This window comes from Strongylocentrotus purpuratus, unplaced genomic scaffold (assembly GCF_000002235.5).
Source record: "Strongylocentrotus purpuratus isolate Spur 01 unplaced genomic scaffold, Spur_5.0 spur5_contig_866, whole genome shotgun sequence".
Taxonomy (NCBI): domain Eukaryota; kingdom Metazoa; phylum Echinodermata; class Echinoidea; order Camarodonta; family Strongylocentrotidae; genus Strongylocentrotus; species Strongylocentrotus purpuratus.
Genome location: NW_022145575.1, coordinates 1,884,185 through 1,911,684, shown reverse-complemented (window position 1 = coordinate 1,911,684; position 27,500 = coordinate 1,884,185). Strand labels below are relative to the sequence as shown.

Sequence of the window (27,500 nt, the reverse complement as noted above, 5' to 3'; positions counted from 1 at the left end):
ATATCCACATTTTACATAATAGGCGGTGTCACACAGAAAAATCACTTTAAAAAATCCCTTGAAAAATCCTTTCAAGGGAGAATTTTCTTGCTTCGTTGGAGGATTTTTGAAGGGATAATATTGATGACAGACAGCAATAACTAAAATCCGGATTTTTGGCCTCTGTGTGACACCGCCTAATGTCCTCCATTATTTTATTTTCCATCTTTGTAAATGAGAATGAAGCTTTATAGAGAGAGGTTGAGTTCTGGTAAAGAAACAAAAAATGAAAACTTCCTCATTCTTTACGGGTCAATTTGAAAAATACCAGTAGAAAATTAATGTCGCCAGAAAATGGTTGCTCTTCGAATAAAAAAAAATGCTCTCATGTCCGAAATATTACAAGAAATAGCTAAAAAGTTTGGACCACACTTTCAAGTCACATGACGTGTGTAGTCCCAAAATAGTTCTCCAAATTCCATGTGCAGTCAGTGCATGAGGTTTTCACCAAGATTGAGTTGTTCGGGTATTTTATTTCATTTTGTACATTCCAAAACCTCACAATTGGCCTATACGAAAATCCCTATGTACTTCGCAATCAATCTTTCGCAGTTTTTTGTTTTGCTTTCTTTTTTTTAAGCAGTGTAATCGAATGACCAGTATACTCAACTTTTTAACCAAAAATAAAACCCAAAACAAATTTGAAATGAAGCGTGACTACCTCTTAGTTTGTTGAGTGATGGCATGTGTACCGATTTTCGATCGTGATGATAATTTGATTGCACTTGGAATACAATAAACATTATTCATCTGTCATTGCCGAGACCAACTCGAAAGCCATGATGGGCCATCCTCGTTATATAGTGCCAGTGATGATGATTATGATGACGCTCATCAGTAATGCTAATGATACACGTAGTACGTGATGATGATGATCACGGAGACAAGGATGATGATGATGATGATGATGATGATGATGATGATGACGATGGTGATTTATTTATTCATATATTTATTTAGTCTTCGATGAAACAACTGATGATGATTATGATGATATTGATGATGAAAACTCATGTGTATAGGCCCAAGGCCAAAAACTGAAATCAAAATATTTGGAATTGTTTTCAGCATTTTTCAAGGGCGTGGCGCCAGAATATTTGGTAGAGGGCAGAATCTTAAAATCTTCTCTCAAGGAAAAAAACATACCATGGAGTTACGAAAGCTTTAGTAACTCCATGAACATACTAACAAACAAACAAACAAAAGAAACCCGAACGATGGAAAAAAAAAAACACAAGGAAAACAACATCCTCACGTTTTTCTGAAGTTTACGCCTTTGCGTCGGTTGTTTGGCAAGTCATGGGGGATCAACCATCCATGTTGCGGTTATAATGACGATTACATTTTGTTCATACATTTTCTTCACAGTTTCATGAGTTACCCGGAATTTCGGGTCGCTCCCTCCATTGTAATCAAATGTTAAATTTCTGCTTAATTTTTATTTACAAGCTCATCACAAGTCACTTCCCAATACGGCGTTGAAATTTGTAGAAAGACGATGCAGAATCAAGAAATAAATTTAAACGATTCATCTTCTTTGCCTATTATGTGACTTAAAGTCCATTTTCAAGTTTTGATGGCTGGAATGATATATGGAGCACAAAGAGTGATAATGACCAAGAAGATATTTCGTTGATGTGACAAAATGAACTTCTAATAAGTTGTGTCACATCGATTGATTGTCGATAACCCCCGATCGCGACAGGTTTGTTCATCATATCGGAGAAAAACAAATTACACACTCTTCAGCAAATGACACGGTTTTTGTTGTAGAACAAAATGGAATTAATGGACAGATTCGTCGATCGTTGATAGCTGAATAGAGAGAGAGAGAGAGAGAGAGAGAGAGAAAGAGAGAGAGAGAGGGAGAGAGAGAGAGAGAAAGAGAGAAAGAGAGAAAGGGGAGAGAGAAAGAAAGAAAAGACAGAGATAGAAAGACAGAGAGACAGATATATAAAGAGAGAGAGCTGGAGGGAGCTGGCCTATGGGGAGAGGGTGAACTTAAATGAAAGAGAGGGAAGAAGAGGATGGGTAAGTGAGGAGGGAATGAGGAAAGTAATGGGATATAATGTTGATTGTGTGCCTAATCATGCTATTCCTCTACACTTTTCTTGCAGTGCATCAAATCAGTTATGCCATTTGCTATGCAGTAGTCTAGATACGGGGGCACTCTTTGTATATACCATCTCCTCATCGAATGGCGATAGAATGGGGGGGGGGGAGAAAGGGGAAAGAAATGAGAAAAGACGAAAAAAAACAGCTCCTGCACGCCCAATCGGCGACCTTGTAAATTGTTATTTCATATTCAGAGAAAAAGAAGGATTCTTCTTATACCTGAGCCCCCCCCCTCCCCTCCCCACCCCTCACTGACAAAACTCACACTACACCTCTTTCATGGATTCTTCACTTTTGAATCTTAATATACTCTCAATTATTAAAATACCATTCGCAGTCAGGCCCTTTTCTCGAGGTATTCTTGCTTCAAAAATCATTTTAGGGGTGCCCTCCGTGCACCTCAGTCTATCATCAAGGCGGTAGAATACCTCCTTCAAGGTTGGATTTTATAGTCCATCCTTAAATCGTGATGATTGAAATCCATCATCTTTTCAAATCTTCCGAATCGTCAACGATCCTTACTTTGGTTACCATAGTAACGCATGGTTTTGTGCTCGCATTCTGAAGGAGAGAGGAGCAGTAAGGAGTGAGGTTTGATACATGAAATTCTTCATAAAACAAACTCTTCTCGTCATGCTCGTATAGGCGTATAGGAACAATGCACTGGCGATAGGAGAAGGGAGTGGAAGGGGCTCCCGAATTTCAACTTTTTTAGTTTTTGCGAGCGAGCGACAAATTGAAACTTTCTAAAAGCATAATCGTATTAACTTTCAAAATAAATCAACCCCATGCAATTTCTTTAACTTTTGGAGTCACCTATTGTAATCTCCGAACACGACATTTATAATTATGGTACGAAATCCGAAGAATGATTTCCTTACACTGATATAGGCAATACAATAAGGATATTGAAATGGATGATTTCTTGAAAGTCTATGCGATCGTGTATATAATAACTTTGTCTTCAAAATAACAAGGTTACATTACAAACTAAATGAAAAAGAACTTACTGCCCGATTATGAAATTGCGTTTAACCTAAATAATTCGTCGCTGTTTTCACGAAGTGACGGTAGTGAAAAAAAATTGCATTCACTTTGCGTTACGATTTTCCTCACTACCGTCACTTCGTGAAAATAGGGACGAATTATGAGATGGTGGTTTTCCGAATATTTTCCGTAGCCCCAGCCCCCAGCCCCCACCCCCACCCCACCCCACCCTTCAAGTCTATGCATGCTTGCTCTTTGCGAACGTATGCATCAAATTCATCCCATATTTTTATTTGGGTGGGATAAGAAATATGTTGCGTAGTTTCACATTTCTAAAGCCTTTAGTTTGAGACAGTTGATTTTCCGACAGATAATGAAAAAGATAATTTTGAACTTCCGTAATATTTCATAGCAGGCAGGAGAAAATGAACTATTTCTTGAGTTCAGCTGATACTTTAAAACAGTCCATACGTTGATTTGATGTATAAGGTATAGCTCTCTTGAAAACCTAACATAAAATTGTTCTCTGAGTGTCAACGAAAGTCAAATCATCATAGTGCTTCAAATTATGTTCATGCACACAAAGACAAAAAGATGAAACAGAATGATGATAGATGTGATTGAAACCAACTTTTCCGCGAACGACAAAGAAAGGAAACGAAATATATGTTTATATAGGTGTTTAGGTGGAGCACAATTGGAGTAGTATAACCAACCAAAATGGAAAAATGAACCGTCCTTGTCCTTGGCTTGTTGAAACGGGCTATCGAATCTGCCCAAATTTTGAACTTTGCTGTTTGGCTGAGAACATTTTGGAGCTTTTTGCTAACGATGTTCGTAACCATGTCAAGGGAATTATGATTTTTAAAGGACATTTTTTTCACGGGGGAGGGAATAAACACCGTGTTTTAACCTTGGGTGTGCTGAAAGAAACGATAAACACACATGTTGCATGGGGGTAAACAATATACAGCAGCTTTTTGATAGACGGACCGAGTCAGAAAAAAGAACATGATAAACTTATTGAATTCGTACATCAATAACCAAAGTGAGCATAGTTTTTGTGTGCAAGTACATGAATAGTCTAATCTAGTTGAACATGAGTATTCCAGAGTCATGTGGCGATGTGCTGATAATCATTAAAACAATCTCATGGATGATATCGCCAACTTACCATATTTAAGTCCAAGGAAGGAGTTGGGTTGCATTAATGTTGCGTTGATATAACTATTATTATTGCCTTATCTGTAAGAACTTCTGTGTATACACCAACGTTAAAGATAACCTCTATGTTTTGTAGCGTAGGGGGGGGGGTGTAGGATTACATAAGAATTTTTATACATAATTATACAATGTATTTTCTAATTATATTACAGAGTGCTTGTAACTTTTTTATTCTCAAGGGGTCTATAAAATACAAGCCATGCTTTTTTGATAGACTCCTACACTATGTTTCACCACTGTAGATTTATTTGAATAATAATTGTATAATCATTTGTCGTATCTTTGGTTAATATTATGTTATTGAATTTGTGAAATTCCACTCCTGTATATCGACAGTAGAGACGAAGGGGGACAATGTGTCAACAATAGTTTTGGGAACATGATCATGATATCCACAAATGTTATTTTTGCAGCCCCTTGACCTTAATAAAAAAAATGTAGAAGGAATATCAAAGAAACTAAGAATTACGACGTTTTTTTATCACTCTCTCAGGAATGTCTGACCGACATTGAACTGTTAAAGCCGGTTAAACGGGTTTACATTTAGGATTTTGAACATTCTCTCTCCACTTTTAATTCCTCTTTCGAATATAAATTCATGAGAGTCACAATACATTTAATTAGTAACATGTCGGCCTCGTAAACTGTCGGCCTCAATAGGTCGTCGTTCTTGTGAGTAGCCTCTATAATAACACATATCTCGTGAACCCGTTAAAGAGTTGCTACGTTGCCAACGAGACTGAAATGGTCGGTCTCTGTCAGTAACCATGTGCCATTGAACTTTTGAGAACGGAGGGCGTTACCCGGGCATTTTAGATTGGGTGTCAGAAAAACTGCAAAAAATTAAAGGGATAAGGTATTCTTGCCTCAGATTCTAAACAAAATCCTGGATTTAGCTCATGCTGCAATCATAATTATAAAGCTTTGCTGTAGGTCAGACAGTAACCCCGTGACTTTTACAAACCGATCGCCTGTCTGATTATCTTGATAATTATTTGTGATTGGAAATCGAACTAAAACCGTTTCCCTAATGGTTTTTATCACACTACAGTCTATTGGCGAAAATGAGTATGGTAAAAACCGGTCACTCAAATATTTTTACTTCTTCGAGGCACTTCATGATCATTTTGAAGTGCAATTTTTTTAGGGCTTCAATATTACACCATGTGAAAAAAGAATTTCCACTACATGTATATGGACAATAAAACAAATCCAATCAAATCAAATCAACACGTAGAGCCATGCATCTCAGATTTAACATTGTTGAATGATGCAGGACAGTAAAAATCTGTCGACAAGAAACGAAAGAAAAGATATGATTTTTTTTTCTTCAAATTTACAAGGTCAAACAAAACAACCCTCAGATTACATTTTGTTTTAAATGAATATTTGCGCGTAAACCAATTGGGAGGGGGCTGATGGGTGTACCCCCCCCCCCCTCCCCGATGCTCCGGCACGGGACTACCAATCCACACTTGTACCCTCCTTCCTTTTCCTCTCCCTCTCGTTCAATGACCCTTCGTTTGAAGACAGGGCCATGTCACACAAGTGGCCTTTACGAGGACAAGTTCCTAAACAATTTCCACCAAATTAAACCCAGTTTGGACAGTTATAATAAATTGATGTCATATTTCGCCTCGCCCCTATAGTTTTCAAAATCTCATTATTTTTGGAAGGGCTATAATGAGAAAGCATTTTCCATGAATTCAGCACAAATTTTCCCCGCTCGCTTCGTTCGTTAGCAGTATTCCGAAACTGTAAATGTTAATATTCAGGAACGTGACGCCCCTCCCCCTCCCCCTCTCACTGTCTCTCTCTCTCTCTCCCCCTCTCTCTCTTAATGACATTGTGACCGCAGCTGCGAAACTCTCAGAGATTTTGTTTATTATCTATAAGAATTAAGAAAGTGAGGTTCAATTCTTTTTCTTTCAGTCTGCCAACTCTGAACATGAACTCTCCATCTCTCAACAGCGCGGCTCTATACCCGTTTACATCTTGCGATGAAAAAATAATAACAAAATATATTAATAATGATAATTGGTCTTTTTGACTCGAAATGAAGGGCGCCCTTTACCAATGACACCCAACTCAACTCCTCTGAAAGATTTATTGCTTGAAGTAAGGTCAAGTATACAATTGACATTAACAAACAATAACGCCACATTTGTTGAAAGACCGACCACTAGATACTATTTCCTCTATTGTCTGGGTCTTGACGATAAATTCCAAGGGTACTTTATGAAAAAAATAAAATATAAAAAAATATAACAAATTCTTAGGTGGGTGCGTCTTCTTTCTTAGTCATTATTTTGACATTTTCGTCCCTCACTCTCAAAATGTTTGTGCTAGGAATTGATCCGAGTCGCAATTACTGGTCATGATTATAGTTTGGGGTAGGGTCGTGAAATAGTTCTGATCATACTCGCAGGGCAAGTCCACACTTTTTGTTAATACAGACTTTACTGGATATAAGCATACATTCCTAAAGTAAGGTACGAAAATGTAGAAAATATGATAAGACATACCTAATTTTTATTCCAAAAATTCATCCGCCCATTGTATTTAACAATATATAACTTGTGTGTGTGTTTTCGATTATAAATTGCAAATCACTGTAAGCAGACATTGCCGGTTCCTGATGTAAGTTAGATTTCATATTTGAACCTACATATGAAGTCATTAATTCCGCCCCCGGCTAGAACAGAGCAGTTGCATAATAATTATTTCGAAGCAAGTCATATACGCCCCAGCCCCCCGCCCCACCATTGTTTAAAGGCACAAAAGAACCTCTAAAGTTATAAATGCAACTTGCTCTAAACCGTCTACCCCTCAACCTGCAGTGAATTTGCCAATGAACATGCAGTGTACTATTGAATTAGACCTATACACTGGCTAACTGATGGGGGGGGGGGGGACTTTGGGGCAGTTGCCCCCCCCCCCCCATACAATTCCAACGTGGTTTATTTCCAATTCGATACCAGTGATAATAGGTTGCTGAAATGAGATGATTTTTCCGGGTTTTTCCTATCGTTATCGTCAATATCCGCTTCCCCTTTTAAAAAAAAAATCAATAATTGCCCATTATACCTCCTGGTGGTGAAGATGATTTTTTTTGCCCCCCCCCCCAAACGTTTTTGCCTAGTACGCCACTGGGCCTAAGTATATAACATAAATAGAAAACAATGGTTAACCATAAGGAAATAATCGACTGAGCTCGCGTGCATGGTTACACAATCGAGTACCTTCTTCTTTTATTTATTTATTTATTTTTTTTTTTTTTGGGGGGGGGGGGGGGTAAATCAGAAACTTTCCCGTTCATGAAATAATGTTAGCGAATTTTCAGAGAGGTCTGCAATTCATTTGATAACAACTGACACAATACAATTACAATACCATAGGTTTTGCGACTCGCGGTTGTTTACAATTCGAAAGTCGCCTGGAATGGCATTCTAACTCCATTTTTACATTTAATTTTGAGCTGTCGACAATCGCAAGGCTGTGAGTTTACCCTCGCCCCACTTTCCAAAACCACCGGCACTTTTTTTTTTACAAGCACGTGATATGTTATCGCTCAGGGATGCAGAAATAAACATGTTAAAAACTATCAATCCGTGTTAACGAGAATAATTTTTAAGTTGAAATGCCCCTGTTCTTTCCTTGTTTCTTTCTTTCCTTCCTTCTTTCTGTTTATTTTTTGTTTCTTCGTTTCTTTCTTTTTTCTGTCTATATTTCCCCTTCCTTTCTTGTTCGCTTTCGCCATTTCACAACACACATACACCACACACAGAGTCACTCTCTCTCTCTCTCTCTCTCTCTCTCTCTCTCTCTCTCTCTCTCTCTCTCTCTCTCTCTCTCTCTCCCTCTCTCTCTCTCTCCCCCCTCTCTCTCTCCCTTCTCTATCTGTCTCACCCTAACCCTCTTTTCTCTCGTAAAGCTCCCTGATTGACACGTAAAACTGTAAACATGTTTTCTGCTAATCGAGCGTATAAGATGATTATCAAAAAGTGTATTGGTATCAAATTTCCCTCCATGTTTTTTTATTACGAAGTACTTGGTTTACGATTTCACATTTTCTCACTTGATCATAATGAGGTCAGAGGTCGATAAATAGTTAGAGCATAAAAGGTTGTCATGGTAGCTAGTAAGAGAAGTTCGTAAGAACATGGAAAGGAAAGGATATGGAAAAATAGCGCTTGAAAAGAAAAATAAGAATTTTGAAAATCCTGTAGAATGTGGTCCTTGGAAGTTAGAGAGCGAGAAAATGACGGAGCCTTTTTCAGGTGGTTTCCACTGACTGATATCATTATTATACCCAATTTGAAATTAGGAAAGGTATAAGCCTACCAAAACTATATAACATAAATACAATGAAACACAAAACGGAAATGAATGAGGATGTCACAGCAAGAAATGAACAAAAATAAACCGAATACAATATTTAAAAATGGAAGAAAAATAACGATGGGAGAAAACGGCATTCCGTTTTTTTTACTTTGTGTTTATTTCAATGTGGGCCTTTTTTCCCTCTACAGTCATCCAAGGTTTGTTCGTGAGTCTTAGAATTTTTACTGGTAACTCGAGATAAATATAGGAACCATTAGAAAGTACATCTGTTCCGTTTCATGCAAATTAAATTAGTTGTTTATCAGTGAATGCGAAACCACTTGTTGCAATGGAATCTATGAAACCAAATCCTGCAAAAATTTAATAAAAAATGCATTATCATAACGAATAATAATACCAATTCGACCTTATCCATCCTCAAGTTCAAGATTGTCGTAATTTATATCAACTTTGATTTTTTTTGCGGGTGGGGGTGGGGGGGGGGCGGTCCAGGGTCAGTAGAAATACCGTCCGTCAGATCTCGTGCTAGTTTATTGTATAGCTGCTGTATTTTCTTCTCCTGTTTGTTTCGCCTTTTTCGTCTCCTTTTCCTTCTTCTTCTCCTTCTTCTTCTCTTCTTCTTTTTTTGCATTCTCCTTCTTCTTCTTCTTCTTCTTCTTCTCTTCTTCATATTTGCCTTCATCTTCATCTCCATCCTATATTTAGTCTTCTTTTTTTTTCTTTAACATCACAAATCCTCGTAATCATCCATTTCGTTTGACACATGTTAACAATGAAACATAACATTATAACTATAATATTATCTTTTCTATCAGGCTCAGCATGTTAGTATAGGCCTCTTTTTTCTTCGTCTTCCGCTTTAATAGTCTTCAAACATGTCGGACCAGGTAGACTTTTAGAGGACGATGTATATGGCCAGCCCCTATATTTGTGTGAAAACGCATGAGATGAAACTCACATACTCCATATCATAAATTCCCAAACAGCTATTTTAAACGGGATAATATTGATGGCGCGCCTTTGTCATGTTTCTGCTCTTTTTTTCACTTCGCACAACTTCACGTACGATCTGAAAGGTGTGTCAGAGGTGAGGCTAGGTAGGGAGCATAACAATTGTAATGGAGATTTTTAATTGCGACCCCGGGGACTTTAATTGTTGTCACGCCCACCTCATGTCATAAACATGCATCACCATGTGATAATCATGATCAACATGAGTATACGGACCCCAGTGGCGGATCCAGGGGAGGGGCCCCGGGCCTCCTCCCCTTCCCCCCAAAATAGGTAAACAAAGAAGATGGTAACGTTAATTTTACCTTCAAAAAGAAGAAGAGACGCCCCCCTGCCAACAAAAACAACAAAGGTGATTTTCTTTAATGTTAAAAAAAAAAGGGGGGGGGGTAAACAAATAGAGCTGTAACTCCCCCCCCCCCCACTCCTATTCGGCCGGTAGCTGTGTCGCCGCTAATTTTTTTCTCACGAATTGGGCCCCCTCCCTCGCCGCCAGCTGGATCCGCCCCTGACGGACCCCCCCCCCCTCCGCTCTCATTTTCTCTCTCTATCCTTGCGCTAGGTTTCCAGTGGCACCAGTATAATGTATTGAGGGCATTGTAGGTTGCATGTGCCCTTAAATCGAATGGTGAATTTAAAAAAAATGGAATTGAGGGAGACGGGCAAAGGGGAGGAGATGGGGTGATGGGACCCCCTTCCAATCCTAGTCTATATTGACCTTGTTCTCGTTCGCATCCACCAATTTGCCCGCCCCTCCCACAACTACATAGACAAAACAGACATATCCCTTTAGAGATCAGAGCAACTGATTGACTGCTTATGTTAAAATTTTTGATAAATTTATTCAAGTTATTTGACAATTTAATCTCTAAAGGTAGGTCATCGTATTGACGTTACCCTCGGCATAAAAACATTTTCCGGCAACACTCAATCTTAAGTTTTGGTACCAATTAAAGCCAAAATTTACAAATTTACAGCCATAAATATTATCAATCTCCGCTATATCCTTTTCCTCTCAATACGATTTATGCATCTGTTTTCAAACAGTGCCAAAGTTTATCATGATTTCAGCATTTAAAACTTTATTATATTCAATCTCTGTCTATTAAAGTGTCCTGCATTATATCATCATTTCATAATTATCTCCATAATATCTATTTCTACCTTTGCTTTCGCCGACAGCTCTTGATCCCATTTACTTCATATATTTATTGTTTTTTGTCACTGTGAGTGACATTCAGATCATTTTGAAATATTTTCTGCGTGTCAATTATGTTCTTTTTGTCGGCATGTGAACGTTTTTCACTATTTCTATTTATTTTGAATTTAGTAAATCATTCGTATCAGAATCATTACTTATCCCATAAAGCAAGACAAGCGTTCAACATGTGTTAAAGGGAGTAGAGTTGAAACCAATGAGAGGACGATTAAATCTACCTAGAGACTGAAAACAGAAACACGGTGGTCAGGAGACATAATTTGCGGTTGTATATTATTACGTTAGTATTTATGCATTATCACAAAATAGTTTATTGATGGATTCCATCAAAAAGATTATATCATTACGAGCTTATACATTTTCAAAACAATATAAAACTCATCCCAATAAACAGTACTGTCTTTAAACAAAGATAACCACCCCTTCACATCATGAGTGATTTGTTTATAATAAACTTCAGTGAAAAGTGCTGACGAGTTGTTGAAAGTACGTGTCGAATTTGTCTCGACGCGGTGCGATAGAGAGCCTAAAAGCTTTAAAGGCGCATTGTAATAGTTGTGCCAAAAGTTGTGTGAATAGCGGATTATCCACAGGGTGACATTTAACGGAGGGCGCCCCCATGCTTTTAAAGGCCCATGATTTTTTTGTTAATCGGTATATTCTGTGAATCCCTTTTTCAGAACTGCCACTAGAGACAACCGTTGGGATTCCCGAAGTCGTGTTTTGGTAGAGATTTCTTTTTAGATTAATGTCCGGATATTTTATCGGCCCCTTTCCTTTTTGGTTCCGCCCCTGCATTTCTTTCAAATTTAAATTATTCGTCTTATTCTGATAAACAAAGCCTATTTATGTTTATTATTTTATGTGTTAGTTTTTAATATCATTTTATTGTTATTTTTTCATTCATATGACACTTTTTATATCATACGTTTATGTCTGTAGTTCTTGTTTACATAATTATTATCCTTCTCTTTTCACTTTATTTTATATCATCTTTAGGTTGTTTTTCCTTTGTATGTATATTCAATTTGTTATCTGTATGATGATTCTGTTTTATGTTTTTCACACGGCCTTGCAGAAAAGGAGTCTTTTAAAGGTACTATGTCCCTTTTGCAGCCAACCTCAAATTCTGTAGAACTTTGCAGGAATTATGAATATGTCATGTATGTCCTATCTGTGCAATTTAAACGTTAGCAGTGTCCTAATATTCAAATTATGCAAGGAAACCCGTTTACTTGCTAGGTTTCACTGTCAGACACTATTAAGTGACTGACTGGCTTTTTTTTCTTCTTTGGTAATAACATGATACATAAAATGAGTTGTAAAGGATACATGAGCATCATTTTGTCTAGTACAATAACCCACTTCTTGTAATGGCCAAGATTAAACTGATTGAATCTTTGCACAGCATAAAACGTATAAACCATTCGGTACAATGGTCTGAAAATCTAGACTATTACTTATTTGCTCTATAGCTCATAAGTCGATTTGATAAATAATAGTCGTTAAAATTTCACTTGAAGACATTTTCAAACCCCACCTTTTTCAGGGAAGTTCTAAATCAGTATTATCTTTCAAATGCCGTTGGAATTTAACCTTTTCATTTTTGGGGTCTGCAAATGGGACATAGTACCTTTAAGGCTGATGCGATTTATAACGTGATTTAATCAATTCAGTTCAATTCTATTCATGGTACAAAATTCATCTATTCCTGTACCCAAACCCTTGGTGGTTTGTGAGTTCGTGCGCTATCTTGCCGTCACCCTATGCATCACATAAATGTCGGCGTTAACTTACGATATCTCTGATAACTGGTATACTTTATTTGATTTAAATTGTACCTCTCGCTTACAATAATTGGAGGGAGGTTTTGCATTACTGATGCCGAAGTTCTGTTCCTCGTTAAACGCGATCGTAAACCACATGTATGGAGCTGACGTGAATCAATCACGTATATATGCCGGGTTTATATTACATGGAGAAAGAACTTTTTTCTTCTTCCTTCTTTTTTTAAGCCAAGAAACCTTTTCGGCATTGATATAATTCGCAATTCGACTTCTTCCCTGTCTCAGTCTGCTTTCCTCATGCACCTGTAAGTTCTACTTTCGACCTATCCTTGTACAGTTATAACCTTAGAGATTGTTTGGGATATATTACGGATGTACGTGTACATGTACCTGTATGTCTGGCCTGCTGTATGACATACAATTCATATTAATATGATCCGTTTTGTCAATTGTTATTTGACCTCTGCAGTATTAGTAGGAGACCAGCCTGTAGGTCCCGTGACCAATCTCGGGGAACAAAGGTTTGAAAGTGTTTTTGTGTTCCTTGATGAATACCGAACAATTTTGACTTGGGCTGCCCCCTCGAAAATCCCAGGCATTTCCGTGATGGGTCAACAAAGGTCATACAGGGTAGAAATTCAAATATACTCAAATCGTGTCGATATGCATATCAAATTACTCGTCTGGTCATGAGGATTGAAAAAATGTATAGTTTGCTATACCTCCGACCTTAAATGAGGGCGCTATGGTCAAAAACGTTGAAAGGTCAACACACTTTTGACTGGTGGTCAAATTCACCAACACAGTGAACCTTATCAAATTTCATATCAAATTACTCGTCTGGTCATGAGGATTCAAAAAATGTATAGTTTGTTATACCTCCGACCTTAAATTAGGGCGCTATGGTCAAAAAGGTCAATGCACTCTAGACTGGTGGTCAAACTTACCAACACAGTTAACATTGTCCGATTCTAATGATTTTAGTGTCTTATATGTTTTCTGACACGGCAAATTCAACTATACAACTTTCAAAATTAAAAGTACTTATCTTGACCATGTACATTCAAAATGGCTGCCGTTTCGGTGACAAACATATAACTTCTTATCCATGGGTTTGAGGGAAATTTCAAGGTTATGGCAACCACTTTTGGTTTTAAAAGTTGCTTAGTTGAATTTTTTATGTCAGAAAACATATTATTAGACACTAAAATCATTAGAATCGGACAATGTTAACTGTGTTGGTAAATTTGACCACCAGTCTAAAGTGCATTGACCTTTTTGACCATAGCGCCCTCACTTAAGGTCAGAGGTATAACAAACTATACATTTTTGTAATCCTTATGACCAGACGAGTAATTTGATATGAAATTTGATAAGGTTAACCGTGTTGGTGAATTTGACCACCAGTCAAAAGTGTGTTGACCTTTCAACGTTTTTGACCATAGCGCCCTCATTTAAGGTCGGAGGTATAGCAAACTATACATTTTTTCAATCCTCATGACCAGACGAGTAGTTTGAAATGCATATCGACAAGATTGGAATTTATTTGAATTTCTACCCTATATGACCTTTGTTGACCCCTCACGAAAATGCCTGGGATTTTCAAGGGGCAGCCCAAGTCAAAATTGTTCGGTATTCATCAGGGAACACAAAAACACTTTCAAACCTTTGTTCCCCGAGATTGGTCACGGGACCTACAGGCTGGTCTCCTACTATATGTAACTGGTATTGCAATCTGCATCTCTTCGGTAGCGAGTATTACATTTTCCATATGTATTGTTATATGAAATGGCTACGTGTTGTTATGTTGAGAGAGAGTGAGAGAGAGAGAGAGAGAGAGAGAGAGAGAGAGAAGAAGAAAAAAAGAGGTGATGTGTTATTTTTCATGTAACAACAAGTAGGTCAGGTCGCAAGAGAGTGTGATTGTGGGGGGGGGGGGGGGGGTGAGAGAGAGAGATAGAGAGAGGGGAGGGATGGGGAGGGGGAGAAAGCAGGTTGAGAATGATAAAAGCCCCAAAAGAACAATACTAACATTACTTTCAGTCTCTGTTTTCTCTTGATATTGAGAGTAAAAATTGAAAACACTTGATGTACATGTAAATTGGAAAAAAAGTTTTCATCTCTTTTACATATTTTTTCTTGGTGTTTGTTTTCAATCTCGGTTATCTTGCTATGCACTTTCAACAATTTCATTTCATATATATATCAAATTATACCTGTAAATTACTCTCACTCTCATACAGCTTAGCCACACAAGAAGAAACACATGAAGTTAATACGTTTGCTGAGATTGCATATTCATTTATTACATTACTTATTTACAATGTACATGATCAATATATAAAATAAAAATGATGGTTCAGCAAAGCAGATAGACATGCTTGTTCACAAATGCATCTTGCACAGGGTTTGTCAGCAGGACAGATAACACCAGGGACCTGTTTCACAGAGCCTTTTTTTTCAATGACAAATGACAAAAATCAGTGACAAATCTGTTGATGACCAATCAGAAGCAAGGATTTCACTAGCTGATAACAAAAACTGTCATTTGTCACTGATTGTGAAATGGGGCACTGGGCCTGTATTCAAATAAATACTCAAGTACAAAATTTAAGCTTTTTACTTAGTACTTGGCTTAGACAAGATACTTTTTATTTTTGGTATTCAATTCAAACTTTTGGCTACCGGTTAGTATTTTACCCTGAATTTATGACACCCTACCAGACCTAAGCCAATTATTTGGAGGCCTTGATTGGCAGGCATATGTTTTTTTTTATGCAGTATTATACCCTGCGCACAATTATATTGGCGCGCATTTATAGCGACGTGTTAATTGCGCATTACTTTTGATTGACCATGTGGTGTCACATTGCTTATCAGTAAGTATTTTGCTTAGATTTTGTCTCAGGTTAGTAAAAGTCTAAAATGTGATTTAAATACAAGATAAGTAAACTTCTTAGCTTAGCCATTAACTTGGTAAATTTCTTACTTAGTCTAAATATTGAATTGAATACCGGCCCTGGAGTGTAAGGTTTAGAATAAATAGAATATTGAGCCGTGTTCTACATATGTATCTCTATCAAACTGTTGTGACATTAGCATTCTCCAAGCAGCACCCTTGATGTCAAGAGGGAACTTCCCTAATGAGACTTCAAGAGAGCCTCTTGATGATCTTTATGAACCCAATGCAAATTTTTCACAAACAAAAGATAAAATACATGCAATGGTAACCATGCAGAACAAAAAGTGGAACAAGATAGATTTAAATGATATACCGGGTATTAGCTTTGAGCTAACACACATTTTTAACATAACATCGAATTCAGTCCGACGTCATTTCCTCTAATGCAGGTACTATGTAATCCATGAATTAGAAGATTACTCTATGCCTACCTAATTCTATTCTAGGAAAGAGTTATGTTTCCCCTCCATCTGTCTGTCTGTCTTTCTCTCTCTCTCTCTTCCACTCTATCTCCCCCCCCCCTTTCCATCTCCCTTTTCACCAAATCTCACTCGCATTTCCTATTCAATATAACTCCATCACCTTTGTCCATAAAGGAAATATGGTCTAATGGTCAAATTGTCCACAATTCATTTCCGAAAGGGTCTTTTAGTTAAAAGAATTACATCAAGATGCTTCTTAGGTACATGCTAGAATCCAAGCAGTTCATGCAACAACAAAAAGTTTGTCTGTAAGCTGGCACAACTTCCTTCAACATTTAGATGTGAAGCTCATCTCCTGTCTTGCGACCACAGCCTGGCAAGCTGATACAAATCAGAGGAGGCGCGATAGCTCAGTATGTAGAGCAGTGGTCTCGTAATCCGGTGACCCGGGTTCGAAACTAAGTCGAAGCGCTAGTGCCCTTTGGTAAGGCATTAATCCTCATTACCAGGTCCCTCAGAGAGGACCTAAAACCGTCCACCGTCTGGTTGCTTACTAACAAGCATTTATACTTTCTTAGCAGTCAGGTACAAAATAACCACCACATATACATATACAAGTATACCACAAAGTGATCTCCTCGATACATGTCCTCACACAACTTTGGTCCTTGCACGATTTCATTCCCTCCAAAATTTTGGTCTTCAACCATATTTTCAATTTGAGATTTCAGAAATGTTAGGCATTGGCATTGTCACTACTGAGTGGCCTATATAGCAAGGGTCAAAGGTCAGGTCCTTGATTCTCTATTATCTTCTTGTTTGACACAGAGCTTTAGCAGTCATTCTCCTAGGCGTTGGTCCCTCGAGCTGTCCAATGGCTAAGGCCAAGTCTTGCATGATTGTCACTACTGAGTGACCTATAGCAGGGTCAAAGGTTAAGGGTCAAGTCCTGGATTCTGTATTATCTCCTTGTTTGACACAGTGCTTTAGCAGCTATCCTCCTTGGTGTTGGTCCTTCGAGCTGTCCAATGGCTAAGGCCAAGTCCTGCATGAAGACACCAGAGAGTGTATTGAGAAGGTGCGTAGCAAGGGACAAGGGTCAAGGGTCAAGTCCCGGATTCTCTATTATCTCCTTGTTTGACACAGGGCTTTAGCAGCCATCCTCCTTGGTGTTGGTCCTTCGAGCTGTCCAATGGCTAAGGCCAAATCCTGCATGAAGACGCCAGAGAGTGTATTGAGAAGGTGCGTGGCCTGGATCACAAGGGACAAGGGTCAAGGGTTAAGGGTCAAGTCCTGGATTCTCCATTATCTCCTTGTTTGACACAGAGCTTTAGCAGCCATCCTCCTTGGTGTTGGTCCCTCAAGCTGTCCAATGGCTAAGGCTAAGTCCTGCATGAAGACGCCAGAGAGTGTATTGAGAAGGTGCGTGGCCTGGATCATAAACGAAAAGAGAAAGTGCATTTCAGTTGCAATAGTTAACTTGCAGAGTTAAATGTTTCTTGCCCTTCCTCATTATCCATGTGACAAAAAAGGTGAATGAAAATAAGATTACACAAGGTTTGTGTTGATCAGAATCAGTCAGTTATCAGCAGAGAAAAATCCTCAGACAGCGATTCTGAAAAACTTAAAATCATCATGTCAACAACAACCAAAGTACAGTAATCACTTAGCTTTCCTATGATGATGCATATTGGTATCTAGTTTGAATTCAAAGGATTTGAAATATCTTTTGGCAATTTTTTTTTACAAGACAAACAGTGACAAAACGATCCATCATTAACACTTGTCTCATGGTATTGCAGTTGTTGTATAAGGTGCAACTTGGTGGCAAAGGATTTGACCCCTGTTGACACGTAATTTGGCGGGGTGCGGAAAATAATAATAATAATAATAATAATAATGGGGGCTTCTTACATGTATGTAGCGCACATGTCCGTCACGTTGTGACGCTCCTGGCGCTGCCCCAATTATTAAAATGAGGTTTTAATATGCTTTTGTGCAATAATAAAAGGGAAAACATTGTATTATATCTTTATATTTCATTCATTCCGCTTTCCATAGATACAACGTAGTATTTTCGGCGGATATGGTATTTAAAAAAAAGGAAAATGTTGATTGGTTCTAAAACTGCCCCACTGACAAATGTTCTACGGCCTACTTCCTACACTGACCAAATTCCTAACCTCAACTCTAGACCAAACACAATACCTAACCGTAACCCTAAACCCCCTGACTCGACACTAGTGACAGGAACCCAGGACATAAGGGCCCCATACATGTAACTCATAAGGATGTCATCTGTTTGGAGCAAGAAGGAGCCATCAACTAATATCATTTAAGGCGGGACTGCACTACTTGTAGCTACTTGCGCCCTCTATATAGCCAACAATGCCTAAGCGGTACCCGTTGATCACCCATGGTCCCCTTTTTCTTAGGTTAATTGAGAGCTGATTTGATGAGATAACTACCTGCCATTGATCACCCATGGAGGTCTAATGCCTCCTGGCCAAACTAGTGCAGATGGGCTCAAACAAAAGATATACTGATCACCCTTATTTTATCACAGTGACATGCATAAACCGGACATTAGAGCAGATTATTTCACCTGAGAAAAAAACCTAATTGAACCAGAACCCTCATCCTATATCTTTGGCAAAATAAAGGCCGGAGAAAATGTGGGAGAACTGCTTTCTTACCATGGTGACATGCATAAACTGAGGGACTTTAGAGCCGATAGTTTCACCTAAGAAGAGAACCAAATTGAACCAGAACCCTAACCCTGTATCTTTGACAAAATAAAGCCCAGGGCCCCGTCTTACAAAGAGTTGATATCAATCGCAACTATGTTCATAAGAGATAGGAGACTGCAAACTTGCGATTCATTGGAGGACTTACGATTGATTTAGATGAATCGCAACTCTTCGTAAGACAGGGCCCAGGGCATAAATCAGAACTGTTATCTTACCATGGTAACAGGCATGAATTGGAGGACATTGGTGCTGATGGTTTCCCCGCAGTAGAGAACCTCCTGCACGAAGGAGAGGATGAACTCTGTTCTTGGGTTGATGATGCCCGATGCCAAGATGGATGCAAAGAGTCTGAATGCAGAGACTACAATGAGAAAAAAGAAAGAGGGGTGTATTCGGTAATTGGTCATGGCAAAATGCACTTATTCGTAACTGCATGTAGCTATAATGTCATCATAACTACTTTCATCATATTCATCACCATCATCCTCGTCACCTATCATGAACACCATCATCATCATCAATATCACCATCATCACCATCACCATCATGACCATCATTATCATCATCAATATCACCATTACCATCGCCATCTTCATCATCTCAACAATCACCATCATCATCATCACCTATCATGAACACCATCATCGTCAATATCACCATCATCATCATCATCACCATCATCATCATCATCATCATCATCATCATCATCAATATCACCATCACCATCGACATCAACATATTCATTATTAATATCACCAACATCAATAACATCATCGTCATCATCATCAAACCGTCTGTTCAGAGCCAGAAGAGCATTCACTCTGTGTTAACGTTTATATGAGTTAACTCCCTTCTGGCGCTGAACAGATGAAATATTCATTATATCCTTACTATCATCATCCTCATTATCATCACGACACCCACCATCTTCGCTTCTGCTAATCTACAAATTTCTACTTACCAAGAGCAACATGAAGTGGTTCTACATACTGCTGCTGTGCCTGCATCACCAGGAAGCTGCTGTTTGCTGTACTCACATTCACACTACCAGCTTATGAAAGAAGGAATAAAACAAAAATAAAATCGATCTTCATGTTGGCTTTTCAGGTAACATTCAGAACTTGCAGTATTAATGCTATTCAAGAGCTAGCACCTGCAAATGGTTATGAATAATTAAAGATAAATTTGGGTTTGGGGCCATGTTTCATGAAAACTTGTTACGATAGCTGTTACAAGCTTTTGATAACAAGGCATTTAATTGGCTGAGAACAAATTTGTCATAGAAATTTAGCATTTGTTATTGATAACAAATTTTATGCAACGGCCCCTGGTCATGTGATTACATTGTGAAAGAAACTGTGAAAAGCCCTTGGGAAAGGTTGATAATGTATCACATATACAAATTAGTGTATACGTTCATGTTTTGGAATAATACAAAAAATAACACAAAATTAAATAATCTGCTGGTATTCCCTAGCTCTGCGCACATAAATGGGTAAGAGGGATGACACACACATGCACCGTGAAAGTATTTCTGGCCATATTTTGAATATGAGATTATTTGAAAGAGCAATCCTTTCCAGCAGGCATTACTATTTTGATAATCTTCTAAACTAACATAACAAGAATGAGAAAGCTTACACCTATTTTCAACCTTAACCAGAACCAAACCTTCTTCTTAACTACCAGTATGTAAATGATAATTTTAATAATGAAAATACATGTATAATTCCTTCATTTTGTGATATGAAAGAAAAAGGGGAATGAAAATAAAATTGCATGAGGTGTGTGTTGATCAGGATCAGTCATTTATCAGCAAAGAAGATTCCTCAGACAGCGATTCTGATAGACTTGGTCATCATATCAACAACAACCCAAATATGGTCATCACTTAGCCTTCCTATGGTGATGCATACTGGTATCAAGATAAAGTTTTTATGCCTCGGATGGTTCTTTACATATTTCACAAAGTATATACATGATAGACACACAAAAGATATCACGGTATAAGAGAAATATCTTTTATACACTGTAATAGAAAAATAAAAGTTCAGCACTTGCTCTCAGAGAGTAAGGCTTTGGGTGACCTTATAATATCATATCACAACATCTTTCTGTAATACAGTGCGTCCCAGAAAAAACGAAACCGAGAACTATCGATGTTTTATCATACCTTAGTCACATTTATAGTTAATAAATGACACATATTTGGAAAGCTTAGATCTTCCTCTTTCATTTGATGCAACTCACATGATGCATATTTCACGCATGAGTGATTACAGTCAGTTTGAAGAGAGAAAACCAAAAAGTCGTTTGGCGGACGGTATCTGAATTTCAAAGAGAAAATTACATTTCTAGAAAGTTGAGTTTCTGCTCTTTCATATGACACCTCAATCAGGAAAAATGAGCAAGGAATGACAAAGTTCTGTTTGTTTAAAATAGTGCTTGCATTTCCATAATTTTATCAAACAAATTCGTTTTCACTGGCTGCCTGCCGTAGCAAATAGCAGAATTGACAAAAGACTTTACTCCGTTTCGTAGACAATCTTCCATGCATGAAGTCTTTTGTCTACGGCTGATTGTTAACGAAACGGAGATAAGTCTTTTGTTAATTCCGTTGTTGATACGGCAGGAAGCCAGTGAAAACGAATTCGTTTAATAAAATTATGGAAATGCAAGCACTAATTTAAACAAACAGAACTTTGTTATTCCTGGCTCATTTTTCTTGATTGAGGTATCATATGAAAGAGCAGAAAATGAACTTTCTAGAAATATGAATTTTTCTTTGAAATTCAGATACCGCCCGCCAAATTACTTTTTGATTTCCTTCCTTCAAATTGCTTTTAATCACTCATGCGTGAAATATGCATCACGTGAGTAGCATCAACTGAAAGAAGAGACTCTAAGCTTTCCAAATATGTATCATTCATTAATTATGGTTGTGATTAAGTTATGATAAAACATCGATACTTCTCGGTTTCGTTTTTTCTGGGACGCACTGTATAATGGTTGCTACAAAATGTATGTCAAGCATGTCCCTACATTATCATTTACGAAGGCGTGGTGGTAGAGCAGTGGTCTTGTAACCAGGAGATCCGAGGTGTGAAACCTAGCCGATGCGCTGGTGCCACTTGGTAAGGCATTAATCCTCATCACTAAGTCCCTCTGTGAGGACTTAAAGCCATCAGTCCCCTGGTTGATTATTTACAAGTACACACATGCTTTCTCAACAGTCAGGTAAAACAAACAAACCAACCAACCAACATTATCTTAAAAGAATGGTAGCGATGTGATATTTATTTGATGTAACCGAGATGCTTATTGTGAGGTTATCATCCTTACCTGGGAGGGGAGTGGAGGCCCCTTCCTCTTCTGCAGTACTGAGCAGCTTCCTCAGCTTAGAGGGACGGTTCTCCTCTCTTAGACTTATAGCCTCCTATGAGATGGAGATGAGAAGAGATCAAGAATGGGAGAGAAGGAATGAGAGAGAGAGAGAGAGAGAGGGGGGAGAGAGAGAGGGGGAGAGAGAGAGAGAGAGAGGGGGAGAGAGAGAGAGAGGGGGGAGAGAGAGAGAGAGAGGGGGGGGGGGGGAGAGAGAGGGGAGGGGGGAGAGGGGGGAGAGTGAAGAGAGCACAAGAAAGAAAATAGGTAGATAGAGCAAGAGGAAGAGAGGGAAAAGAAAAGAGAGAGATACAGAGTGAAAGAGAAATAAAAAGATAGAGCAAAAGGGAACAAAATATAAAGAAGAGAGGGAGGGGAAGAGAAAGAATGATAGAGAGAGAGAGAGAGAGAGCAAAAGAGAGAATAAGAAAGAAATAGAGAGATAGTGTAAGAGAAAACATAATATAAAGAGTAAGGGAGAGGAAGAGGAAAAGAAATAATGATTGAGAAAGTGAAAGAGCATGCGACAGAAAAATAGAGAGATAGAGCAAAAGGGAACAAAATATAATGAGGAAGAGAGGGAGAGAAATAGGGGGGTGAGAGAGATAGAGAGATGGGGAGTATGAGAAAAACAGAGAAACATATAGAGAGAGATAGAGAAAGAGAGGGATATGAGAGAGAATGGATAATAACACAATAAATGACATGAAGCAAAAACAAAGCAAAAAATAAAAATGAAATAAAGAAATAAGAATCTTCTATTCTGACAAAAACATTCTTTTTTAATCATATTATTCTATGTAATTAATCACAAAAGGGTGTTTTTTTTCTTCATTCAAATAATGGAAATATCATTCCTTCATTACGTGATGCAACAAAAAAGTGGAATGAAAATAAGATTGCATGAGGTTTGTGTTGATCAGGATCAGTCAGTTATCAGCAGAGAAAAAAATCCTCAGACAGCGATTCTGAAAAACTTAAAATCATCATGTCAACAACAACCAAATTACAGTAATCACTTAGCTTTTCTATGATGATGCATACTGGTATCAAGTTTGAAATCAAAGGATTTGAAATATCCTTTTACCAACTTCATGGTTAATATCATCTCTCGTACATTTTTTAGGGAAGGCAAGATCAGAATGGAATAATAAACTTTAGTTGAAGAAGAATTAGAAAGGTTACCTCTCTTTCAGTGTCTCCTCTTCCTCTCTTGCGCCCTCTTACGATTCTGGATGGACTTTCCTTGGACTTGGAATCTGCGTTGTTCAAAAGTGAAAAAATAAAAGAAAATGCAGGGTAAGAACCTTGACCACGGGATAGAGAAAGGATTGAAAAAGACAGTGAGGGAGAGAGAGACAGAAAGAAAGAGAGAGAGAGAGAGGGGGAGACAAGGAAGAGCGATATAAAAGAGAGATGGTGAAAAGGATAGAATATGACAGAAAGAACATGTTATAGGGAAAGTCGTGAAAGAGACAGCAAGAGGGGAGAGAGAGAAAGAGAGAGAGAGAGAAAGAGAGAGAGAGAGAGGAGGGGGGGGGGGGAATACAAGGAGGAGCAAGATAAAAGAGAGAGAGAGAGAATGAGACAGAGAATAAGACAGAAAGGAAGACAAACAAAAAAACAGGTAAACTCTATGGCCCGAATTCACAAAGGAGGTTTGTCGACAAACCTTGGTTTTCGTACGTCATGTGACGCGTTTTACGCATTTTTTTACAAACCTGGTTTGTAAAGAACAAAAGGAGGTTTGGCGAAACAAAAGGAGGTTTGAGCTCAAACCTTGGTCTGAGCTCAAACCTTGCTTTGTGAATTCGGGCCTTTGCATTTAACTCTGCAATGGAGATTTTAGTTTCAAGCGGTATGGCCTCAAGTGTAAAAATGTCCTTAGGTGGTCCATAAACGACCAAATTGGTCTTACCTCTGAAGCTGTTTTGACTGGTCAGGGTTGCTGCTATACACCAGACCACCAGCTTGGCCAGAGCCTTGCCACGGGGGTTGGACAAGCGGTCGATGTTGGACAGGTCAGCCAGGAGACGAGGAATGACCCGTCGCAGAAGGGTCAGGGTCATCTGCTCAATGTCCACCTGGAAGAGGGCCACAGCAATCTCAACTGTTTGCAACAGAAAGTAAAGAAAAATTGCGGCTTGACTAATCAAATTATAGAGAGAGTGGAGTCCTTTTAAAAAAAGAAAAATAATTTATGAGTTTTATAATCCTTGTGATTCTCATGTGAAAAAATAGCAATGTCAAATGAAAGGCAATGCTAAATGCTCTAACATTTCAAACACAACTAGATAAAACTTTGAACAAATTTCTTTATCCATATATAATTTTGAATATTCCAAAGCCTTATATGATGTATAATCATTTCTTCCTATACAATCACCCCTTCATGAATGCTTCTTGACACTTGATAAAGGAGCATGAAAATAGGATTACATGAGGTTTGTGTTGATCAGGATTAGTCAGTTATCAGCAGAGAAAAATCCTCTGACCAGCGATTCTGAAAAACTAAAATCATCATGTCAACAACAACCAAATTACAGTAATCGCTTAGCTTTCCAATGACGATGAATACTGGTATCTAGTTTGAATTCAAAGGATTTGAAATACCTTTTGGCAATGATTTTCAATTCCTCCTACACAATCACCTATTCATGAATGCTTCTTGACACTCGATATCAAAATGCAATTCCACTAACACAAGTCAACATAACTTCTTAAGGATATTCAAAAACCTCTGATCATGCCAAAATACACCAATTTGGTTCCTTTATCTCTAGATCACACCTGTATATTACACAAACCTTCACTTCTACATCTACAGGTATTACTGTTCTAAAAGGTATATAAGATTCTGTAAACGCTGTTATTTCCTTCCGAGTGATCAGTTTTTTCACACTGAGCAACCACAAAACATATTCGGGGGTCCTTAAATTCCTGTTGCACGCAATCCAGGACGTTCAAAACAAACAAAAGAAGTCATGCTTATATTTTTGCGAGTTCTAAAATTCGCACTTGCCGATCCTAGTGCGCAACCTGCAAAAATTAATGTACCGCAAATATTTCTGCATTTACAGTATTGCAAAGAGAGCACATTTTTAAACATGTACAAACATAGTGTGTATAAAAAAAAGCCGATCAAACGGTCAAACCATCTCAACAAAATTGTTGCTCTCATAAAAAATATTAAATATATATATATATATATATATATATGTATACATATTACCTGCGGTTGTAAGGTCATCCTTCCTATGAAGAGAGGTCAGCTCCAAGACGATGCTCCGACAGAACCATAGAGCACCCCCACTGGTCAGCAGAGCATCCATGGTGGTCAAGCTCTTCTTGTCGACCACGCCCCTCTGGACGATGGCCCTGAAGGTTCCTGTGAGGGTCTCGAGAGAGGCCGTGTTCGGCTCAGGGGGAAGGGTGGGGCCAGGTGCAACGACGGAGGCGGGTTCCCTGTGGATCTTGGAGTCGCTGCCTAGCACTGAGGTGGACATCTTCTTCACAATCGTTGTCATGAGGCTATTCCTGGAAAAAAAAGATTAAGGTATAATTTGAAATCTTTGAACTGAACTCTTTAAATGATAAATCTACAAACTGAAAATAGCTTTTAATTTCAAGATCCCAGATGACATACTGTATTGAGATTAAAGACTTTACCTAAAATCAGTCTTCCATCTGACATACAGAATATGGCTCATATTTAATGTTCTAATCCACAAAAAGTTAAAGACAAAGTTGAGTTCTGGGCCCCGTTGCACAAAACTTACCATTGATGGTAACTTTGCCATCAATGGTAACTACCATGGAAACCTTGATTTTGATTGGCTGTTGAGCCCTGTTACCATGGTAGTTGCCATTGATGGCAAAGTTACCATCAATGGTAAGTTTTATGCAACGGGCCCCTGGTCATGCGATTGCATTGTGAAAGAAAGCCTATAAGTATTGGTATGTACTGCAAGTGCAAATGATAAGAAATTTGGCCCAGTCTTGGTAAAAGTAACAAGTACTGTACACAGAAAGATGTATACGGGACTACACAAACATGTGGCATAAAAATGAGGCTCACATTTTTAAGCTGTTACATGTCATATTTATAATATGAAGTCTTTTGAAGAGCTTTTTTCTATGATGTTCTTCCACAATTGCATAATAACAATGAAATCGCTCACAAATTATTGTTTTTCTCTCCCCAGAACTCAAGTTTCTCTTTAAGTATTTCTGGCACAAAAAATGGCCCATTTTTTTTAGAGTAGGCAGCTTATGATGTGATGCTACAGCTCCTCAATTAGAGATTGTATTTTGCTAATAGAGGGTTAACCTCTGGGCTTTCTGAGAGCAATTTTTGACTGGGAAGGGGATCAATTTGACCATGCACCCCCTCCCCCTAAAGATCTTGGCCATGGAAGTCCAATCGACGTGAAATTTTGCACGGGTGTTGACACGCATGTAAAGAGTACCGCTGCATACCTTTTTAAAAGAAAAGTAGGGGTAAATGCACATTGTATTTTATTTACCAATGTCTTTCTATCCTGAACATATAGTAGCTCAGTCAGATTTGGGTTATAGTAAACTAGCTGATCATTTGCCTTATTGTTTTGACATACTGGATAAAGTCTGTTGATCAGAACTGTTGGTTTGTCCTCAGAAATTGCTTTCAGACAGCGATTCTGAATAGGATCATCGTTTCAGCAGAAATTGTCTCAAGATTGGCATCTCATAGACAATTAAAATAAATGGACAGTCAAGATCTGCAGCCATTTGTACAGGGAGGGCGGGGGGGGGGGGGGGGGGGGGGGGGGGCTAAGTGGTGTAAAGTACCTGCATGTCCTGCCATGCTCTTGCTTTATCTCCCATGCTACCTAAGAGCAAAGTTGTCTTATAAACTCTCATTTGCCTTCTTTACGAGTTAATAAATGGGGTTTTGGAATAATGCACACAATATTTGCAGTTTTGGAACTCCAGGGGAGAGTTTCACAAAGACTAAGATCAATTTTAAGTTGGACTTAACTATGGCAGGTCGTTCATGCCACTATTTTCTCTCATCATTTACTGGCATTGGTTTCTCAACAATCGTGGTCACAAATCTACAGAATTAACATTTTTTTATAGTTCATTATTGAAGAAGAAAAAAATTACCTAAAGATCACAATAGAGAGACCGATGGTGAGAGCAACCAGTGGCATAAATGGCCTGCCATAGTTAAGTTCAACTTTAAGTCGATCTTCGTCTTTGTGAAACACTCCTATT

At 38.3% G+C, this 27,500-nt stretch overlaps 1 protein-coding gene across 2 annotated transcripts in view; it reads right to left on the bottom strand.

Moving 5' to 3' along the window:
* Positions 1-17,151: 17,151 nt before the first annotated feature.
* LOC105441628 (mediator of RNA polymerase II transcription subunit 24) overlaps positions 17,152-27,500 on the bottom strand; it is a 30,763-nt gene continuing 20,414 nt past the window's right edge. Inside the window, exons 17-23 of one of the 2 annotated variants that reach the window (XM_030974440.1) lie at positions 25,474-25,778; positions 24,160-24,351; positions 23,427-23,500; positions 22,203-22,296; positions 19,822-19,911; positions 19,076-19,221; positions 17,152-17,361 (exon numbers count right to left, since the gene is read on the bottom strand). In XM_030974440.1, the coding sequence (XP_030830300.1) occupies positions 17,236-17,361; positions 19,076-19,221; positions 19,822-19,911; positions 22,203-22,296; positions 23,427-23,500; positions 24,160-24,351; positions 25,474-25,778 (1,027 nt within the window). In that variant the 3' untranslated portion in view covers positions 17,152-17,235. Of the gene's footprint in view, positions 17,542-19,075; positions 19,222-19,821; positions 19,912-22,202; positions 22,297-23,426; positions 23,501-24,159; positions 24,352-25,473; positions 25,779-27,500 lie in introns of both variants that reach the window. The other variant, XM_030974435.1, reaches the window with a different exon arrangement.